The sequence below is a fragment of the Parus major genome, chromosome 3, assembly GCF_001522545.3.
Source record: "Parus major isolate Abel chromosome 3, Parus_major1.1, whole genome shotgun sequence".
Lineage (NCBI taxonomy): Eukaryota > Metazoa > Chordata > Aves > Passeriformes > Paridae > Parus > Parus major.
In genome coordinates, this window is record NC_031770.1 from 48,621,944 (window position 1) to 48,636,230 (window position 14,287).

Genomic DNA, 14,287 nt, shown 5'->3' on the forward strand with positions numbered 1-14,287 from the left:
GGAACCGTGCCCCATCACACCTTGATGTTTTCATTACTCACCTGATGTTAGCTGACTTTGCCTTCAGGTCATTCCAGCGCTGGTTCATGTCATCAAGCCGGTGCTGGAGCAGAGCAGCTTCCTCAGAGTTTCCCAAGGCTTTCACCATTTTCTGTCTGTTTCCATCAATGCTTTTAAAGATGTCATTGTGGGCATCAATCTCAGCTTGGATGTCCTGAAATACCAGGAAGAAAAGTTCAAGCATAGCTCTGTAAGTAGAGGAGGGGAGAGCTGACTAATGAGTACTCCTGAACACTAGGACAGAGCATGTATTCCAGCTTTCTTGCGTGGCTCTGATAGAAGATGCACAGGAGAAAACCTGCAATCCTATTAACGTCACTTCAAAAGGTCTAGCTTTCTTAAGTGTGAGAAAAGGAGTCTGAAAGTCGTCTAAGGCTGTGAAAAAGGAAATAGAATTATAAACACCAAGTTCTGTGATGTTGTGTTTTGTAGCACTGAAGGTAACTAACTGTCTCCTGTTCACCCACGCATTTCACACAGTGTGGCATTTGCAAATGCACTAGAACTCATTTCCTCTCCAGAAATTACACATATTCAGCCTTAGCTATGTCATTTCTTTCTTCTTTGAAATAAAACATTCCAGGAACTTTACACACTCTAGTGAAACACAGCCTTTATCTAGTATTTTAGGTCACACATAATGAAAATATTAAATTAAAATCTGTCCCCTTAAATTGCAGCTAAATGGTTACAGCAACCAAGTCAATTTTTACAATTAAACTACGTTACAGTATGGCCTGAATATATGGAGAGGTAGACATAAAATGGCAGGATGCATTATAATCTGAATTTCATAGTAAATACTGAAAAGAAAAATAAAAGCTTGTGATTTCCATTCAGTCGATTCATTTCCCCTCCCCTTAGAAATTCAACACATTTTATTCTCTCATCTACCATCTGCCTCAAGAAACACATTACAGATGTTGTCTTCATCTAACTGAGTATAGTATTATTTTAAAACACATAATAAGAGCAAACAAAACTTCCTGCACCACAGCCAATGGTTTCTAGCATACACACATCTATCTGTACTCCAATAAAGCAATTTAATGTATGGAAAGCCAGGAGGTGTACTGGCTGTCTCAACAGGATTAATCAACGAAGATTATGACAGGAACTTGGTGCAGATGTAAATAAACTTCTTCTGCAAAGGAGGAAATAAAATAACTAAAATTCCTTAAAGGTTTTATTCTTCCAATCAACTCCTCAGTAATTACCATCTGTTCCCAGAATCAGAAAAGGATGGGGCTTTTGTACCTCTCCATCCTAAAGATGTATTCCTGCTGGCACATACACAAATTGAAGTGGAAAAGCAGCCATGAATTTGAGATAGTATGAAAGCTTTCTTGAGTTAGTAAAGAAAACAAAATAGTCAGGATACAGGTGGAGAAGTGGGGGGAGGAGAGATGGGGCATTGGGGAAGGAGGTGAGAGAGAGAGGGAGGGAGGCACTGGTGAAGCTCTGTCTGGCCAGAAGAGCTACTGTCTGACTTTGGACCTTTCTTAGCCCTGAGATTCACTCCTCTAAAGCAGGTAGAAAGACACTTTTGCTGTCTTTAAAACAACCCAATAAAAATCACCATTCAAAACACAGAAACAAAAATGACATTTAAAAGGAAAAAACAAATTGGAATTGTCTGATGATCAGCCAACCCAAATAAGATGAAAGAGGCATCAGCTGAATTTAGATGCTTATATGAAAATATTTGCAGCTCCCATCCTTACAACTCCAACATGCATGCAGGTGCAGCAACCCCCAGCTCAATCCCACACAGCAAGAGATAAAAATCACTGTTCAGCAGTTACAATTCTAACTGCAACAAATCTGTGCTACAAAAGCCAGGTCACGCAAAAAATTTCTCTTTGCCTCCTCAAACACAAATGACAACTTCATTGAAAACAAACTGATCTCTAATTTTCCATTCCACAATCACAATATTAATTGTAAACCCATTTATTCTAGAACCTTCATAAAACACTCTGATTTTACTTGGGAGGACAATTCAGCATGCATGCTCAAAAATGTTTCATTCACAATGGGTTTGATGCTTACATTTTCCAGTCATCATGTTACATTGATTAAGGTACAATAAATCTGCTGTTCCCATTCTTGAGTCCCAGCTGTAATAACCATGTTGAGACAACTCAGTTCAAAGAATAAAGTTTCATAATTAACTTTTCTCTCACTTCTGATTTCCATTTTCCAGGTTAAAAAAACCCAAAAAACTACTGCCAGTGGAGAGATAACCCAACAGGGTTGATAAAGTTAATGAATGTGAGTTTGTCACAGTCCTCAACGAAAAGATGGAGAGAAATTCAAGTGACATACCCCACACCAGTGTGCACATGGAAGAAATAGAGCAGGAAAGTGAGATGTGAAAAATGACTAAAGACAAGAAATGGACACAGTAAGTTAGTTATTCTCCAACAATAGTATAAAATATCTGGATTTTTATTCAGATATTATCTTCTGGATGATGGGCTCCCATCTTATCCTAAGACTGCTGTGACAGGTTGCAATTGGTAATACTCTCCTTTACTCACTGTTATCAGTGTCCTAAAATTCTTATTTGTAAACATAAGGTTCCCCTCCCTTCAAATTTCTTTCTTCAAAGTGGAAAGGACTCTATCATTCTGTAAACCCTCCCAATTTATCTTCCTCCTAATCTGTTATTTCTCTTTCTCCTGCTTTTTTCTTGGTCTTTGATTCTCCATTGTTCTCTATGTGGCAAAAAATGGGATGGAAAAGTTGGTCATGCCTGCTGAGGCCCCAGTGAGGATTAATTCTAGTAAGAGTTAATCCACTTTCAATTTGCAGTACTTCAGAAGAAACTCTAAATATTCCCATACTATCACATGGAAGTTCCCATATTCAGAGTCCAGGGGCAACACACTGGAGAATGTGTAAGAGGGAAAAATTCTGTTGCTTTTGTCAGAGGAAGAGGGGAATACAACTATGAAATTCCATCATTACTCTTAGCCCAATGCTTAAGGGATCTGGGCCAGAGTGGTCTCCCAGCACATGCGAAACAAATCAATAGGCAGAGAAAAGAAAAACAAAACAAAGCCACACACAAAAAAACCCCAAAAACCAAAAAAAAAAAAAAAACCCAAACCCCACAAAAAACCCCAAAGACCTAAAGAAATACACTATAAACAGAAAATATCATCTTGCTTTATAAACTTTTATTTTTGAGGCACTACTATAGAGATGCCATATTTTGCTAATTTTACAAATATTCATGTGCACCTATCTGTTAAATGGAATTGATAATTTATTCTATGAGGTCAACGTATTTGTTCACATGCAACTGCTTGCAGGATTAATGCCCTAAATTAAAAGAAAGCTTTTTGAGGACAGAATGTATCCTATATATAAACCAAGGTGAAAGCTCCAAAGTTTGAAAGACAGAAAGAAAAAATAACTAGATTGGCATTTAGATATGTACTTAACCCTAGCCAAAGTACTCAAACATTGCCACTTCCCTTAAATTTCTCTTAAGTAATAAGATCAAACTGCTTCCTTCTTCCCCTTTGGTGTGGTGATTTCAAAATTCTACTCCCATTCTGAATCTTCTCTGACTTCCTTGCTTCTCTCCCTCTTTACCTTTCTTCCTCCAGGATTCAGGCTTTAATTTTATGTTTGGATTTTATTTTAAACCTTGTCTCCATAATAAAAAACATACTTCTTTCTTTAACTCCTACCAAATAAAACCGAAATGATCATGCAATGACAGCTGAAGAGCATGTGTCTTTAAAGAATGTATAAATACGTGCCACTCAGTAAGGCTGCAGATGGCAATCTGAAAGGACCCAAAAACACAGTTGACTCCCAAAGGTATACTGGAGTGATATGCCCAGGATAAACAAAAGTATGACAAAGATTGGAACAGAACCCAACTCTGAAGCCCTTCGAGATCAACCAGCTATTAAACTTTTGTCTTTTGTTTCCTCCTTACAGGCTGCAAGGATATGTTAAAAGCAGTTACAGCATTAGGTGTAATTGTCCATTGGAAACCATCGATATTTTATAAAAGGCAAAAAACTTCTAAGCTTCTAATCTTCCCATGATGTGTCTTTTTTCTAAATGATGAGTCCAGAGGGCCTCTAATTCACTCTGCAACCCTTAAGCTATTAACAGATTCACTTCTACTCGCATTTTTTCAGATTTTGTTTGTCTGTATTGGAAATATACCAGTAAAGATGGTAATACAGGTGAAGTATTTCCCTTTTTATAGGGCCCAAACATTTCTGTTGAAGATAAAAAGACAACTAATGAAGATAAAAACACAACTAATCGAAGAAAAGTCCATGGCCAAATTAAAGTGGAAGAAACAATGAATTTTAAAATATACAAAATGTTACCGTATTGAATTCTCACTATTAAAAAAGCTGGGGTAATAATACAAGGACCTAAAACTGGAAGCTGTTTTATTTTGTAATGGAAATAAATATGTTCCCATAGCATGAAAGATTCTATTATCAAGCAACCTTAATCAAATTTTTCTTATATACAGGACACAGAACTCAGTCTCTCAAGAAAAAAGTCAACAGCATTCTGTACCGAATCACAGCTTCACAAAGGGTTTTAAGGCAGGAGTCATCAATGTTTTACTGCAAAGTTTTTTGAACCCATGATATACAGCAAAATCCTGCATGACACTCCAAATATTTTTATGTTTCTTAGGAAACACAGTTCCACTGAATTTTCATAAACATCTGACCACATATCAGGGATGGCAAGTTATTCCACACAAACAATATATGGCTTGCAAGAAATGGACATACAGGTACAATGCTGTGCAACAAGCCTGGCAGCATTTTGTGTTGGAACACATAGTGCTACATCCTTTAAATCCCCAGGTACAATACATCTTTTGTGGCTTTAGAACGACATGTTTATCTTAAAAGGAATTAGTGGGGTTGAAGCTGACTTTTCATAAATGAAAATCAGCTTGAAAAATTGTGTTTTCCCAGCAAAAGTTACTCCCAGGCTATTTTGCCAGAACAGTTTTGTACTTCCTGCACCCAATAGAGATTATGCCTGTGAGTGGAACAGGTGCAGAGAATTGCAAGTCCCATGCAAATGATTGCACATTGCCTTCACTGACAATGCTCAAGTCAGAAAAGACACAGTTACAGAAATGCTGCACTTGCCTCTTTCAAAGGTCAGGAATAAATGTGATGACTGCTCATCAAAGTACATGCAGAAAAATCTCCCAGCTGGAACAGCTGGAAGAAAAATGTCAGTGCCAACCAAAGGACATAACTGCACACCATGGACAACAGCCAGGATATCGTTCTTTGAGGCCTCACAGCAGGAAGCAAAAAAATGGACTTTTTTATTTTTTTTTTTTTAATAGCAGATTGTTTCATTTATATTGAACCAGTTAGATTTTACCTGCTGCTGCCAACTGCCTCTGGGAACACTGCTATGGTAGATATTCCTTTTAGCCTCTGCTTTACTTGGAGCTTTTCACTTTCTGATGACTCTTAAGGATGGAGTAAGAATTAGGGCATGATTGAGGTGCATGAAAGTGGCCATTGTGAAATGGAAACTGGACTTTTATTTATCTCAGCCTTAAAATGCTGGAGGTAGCTGAGATGCTCGTGAAAAAAGACAGCTTAAAAACAGAACCTCATCTCATCCAGGAAGTCTCTTCTCTGATGTCAGAAAAGAGTCATGCCTGTATGACTGTGTTAAGACTCATCCCATCCGCTGTTTCAGAGGCCTGCCCCTGCAGTAGCAGCTGCTGTTAAGCAATCCATTTGCAATGAATTCATATTCAGAAGTGGCAGTACACATTGAAAACTTTTAGGCAGAATTGTAATTATCTTAAATCCACCAGTGCCAGAAGTGTATAAAGATGGACATTAAAGCTCTCTCAAGTGTCATACAAAGACCATACCATTTCACTGCACTATAGTGTAAGATCGAAGCAATTTATGAAACAACTTGCTGCAGATATGGAAGAAATGTGTTTATTACTTAAATTCTCAAGATATTTCATGGAGAAAAAAACAGAATTTTTTTTGGGAAAACTAACTTTGGGTCATTTCTCCCTCCTAATTTTCAAAGGCTTGTATTACCAAAAGCCTTGCATCAACACATCAAGTTTCTTAAAAGTCAACCTGACTTGCACTTAAGCTTCTTGGAAAGTACCATAAGAGGTGACATATGGTGTAGTTAAAGATTCATCTTATCACAAGAATGATGATGCACTTACAGGAAGGCTGAGAACACCACACTGCCTTCAACAACCTCTGTGGCTCCATTGTATGCCACAGACTCAACATCTGAGGGCACCACAAATGTGTTAATACTAATTCCAGCAGTCACATAATTACGACTGAACAAAGCCAAAGGAGCCCTGCCTACTGCAGTGTAATGTGACTCTGCTTTTGCATGGGAAGGGAGTGCCGTGCAAGCTTCTGCAAATGCCATCTGGCTTCTGCATTACAACCACAGAAACAGCACTCACAATTCTCTCTGTAGAACATACATTAATGAATCCAGAGAGCTGAAAGTAGCTTACAAGCCAGGATCGCTGTCATAGCACTGTTTCTCCTGGCAGTGAACACTTCAGGAAGGACAGGATGGGTGTATGGGGAATCATAAGAGGGACAGATGAAGCAGGGGGGGAGGGGAGCTTGTTTAAAAAAGAAACAAAAAACTTGCTAAATAAGCAAAGACTAAAATTTTAGAATTTGTGATCAAAGTCCACCAATTAAAACATTAACCTTCTCCAGCACCAAAGTATCCTTTTATGTTGCATTACAAATTTCAGCACAGTAGACAACAAAATTTCACAGCAAGCTTCAAGCTAAAACATACAACAGAGCTGTGAGACCTCTAAGTTTTGGCTTTGGTGAGAATTGCTATGATCAATTTCTTTAAGATAAACACTGGAATATTCAAAGTCACAGGGGAGAGCCTGAAGTTTGCAAATACCAGGGCTTATATGATTAATAAAATATTAGAAATGTTAGTTAAAAACTTCTCTTAATGAAGTCATGAAGCATCTCAGAGTCCAGCACGTGTCTTTATCTTTACAGGCTGCCACAGCAGCAGCTACAAGAGAAGAGTGAAGTCCAGATAACAGACTAGGAGCAGGAGAGGAGCCAGTGACCTACACAGTGAAAAATCAGACCACAAACACTTTTACTGTTACTCTTAGCTACTTTTGGAAGAGTCATGCTGGTGGGATCCTGAATAGTGCCTGTCTCAAGTTTACTTCTCCCTAATAAATAGAAGTGGTAAACCAGTAACTACCAGGAGGAGAAGAATGCTGGTTTACATTTTAAAAGAAGAACATCCTGAAGTTCAGAAAAAACACAGAATCACGTTTTACAAACTGCTTTCCTACCTTGGGACCACATTTTTAAGGTGTTTTATCTTAATTCATAAGTAAACTACTTTGTATTTTGTTACATACTGTGGTCTTGCAGGATACAGGAAATTCATATGGTGAAAAAAAAAGAAAGCAAATCTAACAGTGGTTACAAATATGCAAATGAGGTTTCACTAGAAGTGCTGACAAACAGATGAAAACAATTTGTTTTTTAATGTCCTCATGTCTCTTGCTCCTCAGGACAATCACTGCAAAGCCCAACCTCCTGCCTCTAAGAATTACTGCTACCAAACAATCTGGTAAGAGAAAGAGTAACTAGTTGGAATAAAAGTAGAACAGATGAAACAGAGGGAAAGTTGCATATTCATTGGAAATAATTCTACTTATAACTGGCATCATGTTCCAATTCAACAAAAATAACACAACTAAATTTAACAGCAAACTCCAACAGTGCTTTATGTCAATAGTGGAACAAGGTCACAAGCAACTTGTAATGTCTCCTTATACCCTTGACTTAGGAAAGCTCAAACTATTCTTCATTTCCTTTGGAATTTAAAAATAAATAAATAAATAAATAAAGATCCCCACGATCAGAGGACATGCTCTACAAGTAATCTTGTAGGACCTGAAACGAGGAAGATAAGCAACATTAGATTTCCATAAACAGAGTACACATGAGGACATAAACAGCAAGACAGAAAACCTAAGTTAAACATCAACCTGCCTTTTTTATTTGCTGTGTAATTTTCAAGGCATACACAGCCTTTTTCAAAGGCACGTGTACAAGTGCCTATCATACCTTTTCAAATTTTGTCAGCAACTCACGTAAGCTGAAGGTCAGGCCAATCATCATTAGGCATCTCCTGAAGCCTACATTTTCCTGGTATGTCCTCCAAGCCAAGTCTATAGCCTTCAGAAAGTTTCTCTCCTTTTCCACCTATGCAGTCTCAAAATACTCCAAGCGCTCCAGTGCGTGTCCCTCTCCTGGGCTGTGCTCCCCTGGGAACAGTTCACACAGTGCCATCGTCACAGTCTCCGTGTCCCTGCTCCTTCCCATGGGCTGGGCACCCAGGGGCGAGCCGCTGGCACTGGGTGCTGCTCCCTGCAGGGCCGACCTGACCTCATGGCACTGTGGGGATCTCCTTGGCTCCACAGCTCCTCTCTGGCTCACCTCAGCAATGGCCTGCAGGGTCCAAGTGCTTCTTGCAGGCCTCACGCTCAGTGTTTGGTCTCAGTGACCCTGAGTGAGAGCAGCTATGACCTCCTGGTGTATGACAGGTAGAAAGGAGGAACACGTCCTCCCATGTTGCTCCATTCAAGGGGAAAAAAATAAATAAATAAAATCCCCGGAGAAATTTCTGTCTATAGAAAGCATCAAAAACCAACTTCCCAGACAAGTTAAGATGGGATGAGGCACACTTCATCCTAGGAAACACGGTGGTCTGACCAGACGGAAGGCCATCTCTCCTCTGCCTTCCTCAGAGCCAGCACCACGGGCTGGTGCTGCTATGGCAGTAATCAGGCACCCCCAGCCCCCTTCTCTTCGCCCAGGAGATGCGGCACCACAGAAAAGCCCATTAGAAGTCGTCTAAAAAGTAACTTCCTTCGTGTAAGCAACAAAAAAAATGTCCAGCAAAGGATCCTGCCGCAACCTCCAAAGCCTTCGCTGGGGATCTCCTCCTTTGGTGCCGCCTGCTCTGACAGCCGTGTTTTAATCTATCCCCAGCATTTGTTTATTATTGTAATCAGCATCCTCCCTTCCAGCAGCCCTGGTGCTGCTCCGAAGCCAAGCACACTCCCCCTTCCTGGAGGCCTCCCCGCTGGAAAACCACCGCCACCCCTGAGGCTGCAGAAACCTCAGACCGAAACCCCTCACTCGCCCCTTTTCCTTCCCCTCGCATGGAAAGGTGGCTGTTCCGTCACGGAGCGAATCTGGAGCTGTAAAAGCAGCCAGCGCTCAGGAGGGCACGCTCCACCAGCCGGATTGTTTTCCATAGGAGCCTTGGCGGGAAACCTGACACCCCACGGGTGGCTGTGAGGAAATCACTCCATTTCCAGCCATTCCCTCTGGAAACCCCGTGTGCATGTGAAGGTCTGTTTAAGCTGCTGTTAATGCCTTCCGCACAAACACACATTACTCAACCACCAAAACCAGATTCAGTAATAGTTGCCAGCAAGTCAGCAAATGTATAATTAAAACCAAACCAGCGACCCATCACTTGCAAAACCCGTTACAACTAATTCTCCTATGAACACATTGGGTATCACGTGTTGCTTTTACTTTTATTTTACCCAACTATCATATGAAGTACCAATGAATTCACCAGTAGCAAAATTGTCTCTAAAATTATTCTGAACTAGTGGATTATACCAGTATATCTGGTAAGGGTCAGGATTTAAAAAATAACTCTGAAGGGGGGAAAAGAAATATTGGCATTAGCAGGATTTTTACTTGGTTTATTTGTACTTTGCCTCCTGTCTGGATGTTTTATGTGGGCATATTACACAAACTGCAGAAGTGCTTGCAAAATAAACTTGGGAAAGTTTTCCAAAGGTGACAGAACTAAACCAGCTTTATAGCCCATATAACAGATCAGCTTAAACAGTCCGAATTTATTCCACTGCTTCTGCAAGCAAAAAGCCTCTTTATCATGTTCACATACTATTCGTTTCCAAATTAAGTACTTACAGAAGGAAAAATTACACATTAGACTGAAAAAGTAAAACCGTTCTGCAAGAGATATAACTAGAATCACTATTTGAGAATCTCCTTTCTTCTCCTCAAGACAGACGAAGTTTGGTTCCTACTCCCCCGCACACTAAGCCTTTCTGCTGCTCATGGAGAAATAAACCCTTGCAAACCAGAAATGAACAGACTTGAGATCCACTTCAAAGATGTTAGTGCATATAAATAAAAATGGGTGTCAGGCTGGATTATAATGAAGCTTCATAACTCCAGGACTGAATCCAAATACACAACATTAATTTTATGTTTGGTCTCAGGCTTCATACTTAGATAACTTGTTTTTCAATTTTCATTTGTCGTTAAAAAAAACATATATTCGAGATCTTTCAGCACTATTAGATGCAAATGAAATACCCTCTAAGGTGAATAGATACCATTTTTGATAATTCTATAAAAGGTTATCAAATATTTACATATATACATGATGTTGGTTCAAGGCTTCCAGCAAAACAGCTTTGAAAATTATACTGAATAATGGCTTTTTCAGTTGCTTTCTCACATGAAAGCACGCTGCGGTATTGGAGAAATTCTCAATAAGACAAAGTAACTGAAATAAGCTCTACGTTGACACGTATTTAATATAGACTCCTCACAGCCAGAAGCTCTGTAGATATGACAGTGTTAGACCCTAAGCTCTAAAAATACAACACACATTTTAAGACAGCTTTACATTACCTATTGCTACTAAAGTTTAAGCTTTCTTGATCAGCTCCATCATAATTTTCTTTAAAAACAGCTCTGCATACACTATTGGCAACAAAAATACACATACTGGAAAGTACAGTTATTACACAGATTAAATATTTGAATTCTAGAGGCCAAAGAAATTCACATTCTGAGAGTTTAAGCTCTCATGGAAATAAACAATCTACAACTGAAAACAAGCACACCAGCTGTAACAAAGCATCCTTCCAAAGCGCTCTTGTCCATACCAGGACCCACAAATGGGAATTTAAGACACCAGAAACAACGTACAGCTGCAGAAGATTAGGTGCAGTGAAGCTTCTTGTTACTTTTGGTATTAGAGTAGTTTGGTGCATTTTCTCATGGGTCTTAAATAAGAACATAAAGCTGTGTAAAAATAAAACAACATGCAAACAGCCTTTTATAGTCATTGGTAATGTTCCTAATGTCAGCCCGCAAAAAGCAAGGGCCATCAAAAGAACAGCAGTTCTACCAGTGGTAGGAAAAGGATAGTCAGCACAGCAGCCTGTGACACAACTACAACCACATCTGCTGGAAACAATTTTTAGGCGTGGGTTCTGCAGCACACGCCCCACAAACCCAGGCTTAACAGCCTCATCATTTAGCAAGGCACAATGCAGAGATCATAAAACTAATAGCAGAATTTTCAATCAAAAACCTTATTACTGCAAAGAATTAACTAAAGACCCCCTACTTTTATCAAGTATAAATCCAGAAAAAACTCAATTTTAAGATACTGCAAATGAACCATTAAAGTCAATGAAATCAAAGCTAGGTAAGGAAAAAAAAAGTTACTCAATTTCTACCCGATCAACTTGGAGATGATCTTATATATACCTCTAAAATTCAGTTTCAGGAAAGATAAAAGTCTCTTAGACTTTACTGTGTGAAACAACATTAAGATATGCCTACAATAAAGAACTTGCTTCACACTTGAGAGGATGTGCAAAATATGCAAGAAAACTGTCACGCTAAACACAACCTGATTTTGGAATAAGCAAACTAAAGAAAGGGAATTTTTTTTTTCTTTTCCTAGAAGAAAAATGGAAAAAATAAAGAGCAGCAAGAACCTTAAGAGTAAATAAATGAGGTTGTTTATACTAGGAGCATACATACATCTTATGTGACTCACAACAGCAAGTAATGACAACAGAAAGATAAAAAGAATAGTGTTGCCTTGTGTGACTCAGATGTAAAGGGCAAAGAGGTCAGTAGGTGGTTACAGCAAGTCAATACATCCTGTTTTCACTTAAGACATGCAGCTTCAGGCAGGAACAAAAAATCCAGCAGTTCAAAAGCACTGTGCTATATTCACCTACCTTGAAAAATATCTGATGTCAATCTGATCAGACCAAGAGGTGGAGATGCCCTCTCCCTTCCTACAGCAGGTCAGCATTTACAACACAGAGTTAACACACTGCTCCAGCAAGGTCAGTCCTACACTGAGGCTTATTATCAATGGAACCCAACATAAAGGTTTCAATTAAACAGAGGCTCACTGATAACCTCTGCCAAAAGTCAAATCACTCAAGCAACATAGTACCACAAGGACTAGCAATTCATCAGGACAAATGGACTGATCAAATTCTTACAGTAAAAAGCTACAAGAGGCAGGATAAGACAAAAGTAACATTGCCAAAATTACCAGTTAGGTATCTATTATAGGTGGGATTGCAATGCACATCATGAATTACATTAAAGTTCCTAGAGCTTAGAGCAAGGGACTGCAACCATTGGATTTTTTGTCATTTTTTTTTATTTTTTTTCCCTCTATGAGTAAAGGTATTGCCTTGGAAGACATTTTTACAAGGATTGACCAGTCACATTCAGTGGTTTACCCTGTGCAGTATCTGCCACATTCAATGACAGAATTCTGCATTAGATAAGCAGAAATAGACTGTGGCCTTCCTGAAACAAATAAGGCAAGACTTTAAATTTCAAGAATTAAACTTGGTAGAATTCCAGATGTAGCCTTGATGACAGGCAGTGCTATACTGCCATGAAAGCTTTCTGGAGGACTGGGTGGTTTGCTGGTGGGCTTTTATGCTCCATTAAATTGTTTGGAAAACACACAGCTTTCAGCTTTATGAACCAACTATGATATTATAATGGTTTAGACATATATAAACCATTGTGTTCTTTGAACTTCCCAGAAGAACCAAGCCATAAAAGCAGAATATTTCAAATATACTCAAAAAAAGAAGGAAGTATCTCATACTTGGAGTATACCAGAAAGAAATTAAATGTCAAAGGGAAGTATGGAGGAAAAGTACCACCATGGCATCTATTTCACACATAGGGCATTACAAACTTTACTGAGCAAGAGACCAAGATTTTATGGCACTGACCAGAACATGAACATTTTAATCCTGACCCTAAATGACAGAATGAGGGAGGAAGCAGAGTATGGATGAAATCCAGCTTTTATGTCAAGCAGGAACTTCATCATCAGGTGTTATTTTCTAATTAGTACTGGTGACTACATAAAATGTTCCTATTTATCAGTTGTCTATAACAACTTAACTAGGGAAGCCTCCTTCTAAAACAGTAAGTTGTCTTTCCTCCTTGCTTCCTTTCTTCAAGCATAAAATACTAGTGCTTGCTTGCAATACTCACACCAGAAATCAGAAAGCATCAGGGCACCTTGTGGTCTGTCTTAAATAGCCTTTTATTTGCTGTTTGCACAAAAATGAAATAAACACATTGCTTTAGATGCACTTTATTCACATTTTTATTTAAAAGGGTAAAACTAAAAAGAGGGCGACGGCCTAGCAGTGATACATGATAGACTGCCACAGCAACACATCCAAAAAAAGATTCTAAACCATGCATTAACCCACACCCAGAGTAAATATCTAGTTTCTCAAGTTTAAGAAATGGGACCTTCAGTATTTTGGCCCAACCTGAAAAATGCTTGCCTTAAAAATTTTGTTGACTGTAATGAAAACAGTTTTATCACTTTCTGAAAACTTAGCACAATAAAAGCCTCATTAAATCCATACATATTATACATATTTAAAATAATTTTCTACAAGAAAGGCTTATTTATATATTTATCACTTAGTAGAGGGTACCCATCTCTCAAGATACTAAAACACATCAATGAAAAGATGATTAATTTAGTAGTTGTGAGACAAGTACTCAATCCAAGTAATGGAAAGACCACAAAAAATATATTTTCACTTGCATTTATAATAAATAATTGATAGAGCATCTTAAATTCTACAGCACTAACTTATTATCTGTGAAATAAAGTCCCATTCAAATCATGTATTGCAGTTTCCTGTTACTTCACTTCTTAGCAATAGCATTAGACTCAAGTGTCTAACACACATTCAGTGCCATTTCAGTTATCCTGTGTAATTTATCATTTTGCCACACTCCAAGGTTAAGTACCTTCTGACTCAGTCTGCCCATATATTATG

General features: G+C 38.6%; 1 protein-coding gene across 5 annotated transcripts in view; it reads right to left on the reverse strand.

The window, feature by feature from the left end:
- Nucleotides 1–14,287, reverse strand: part of UTRN (utrophin) — a 339,710-nt gene that overhangs the window by 109,945 nt on the left and 215,478 nt on the right. For 4 of the 5 annotated variants that reach the window (XM_015621645.2, XM_015621646.1, XM_015621643.1 and 1 more), the window contains one exon: nucleotides 42–214. In XM_015621645.2, the coding sequence (XP_015477131.1) occupies nucleotides 42–214 (173 nt within the window). Of the gene's footprint in view, nucleotides 1–41; nucleotides 215–8,210; nucleotides 9,107–14,287 lie in introns of those variants that run through there. The other variant, XM_015621648.3, reaches the window with a different exon arrangement.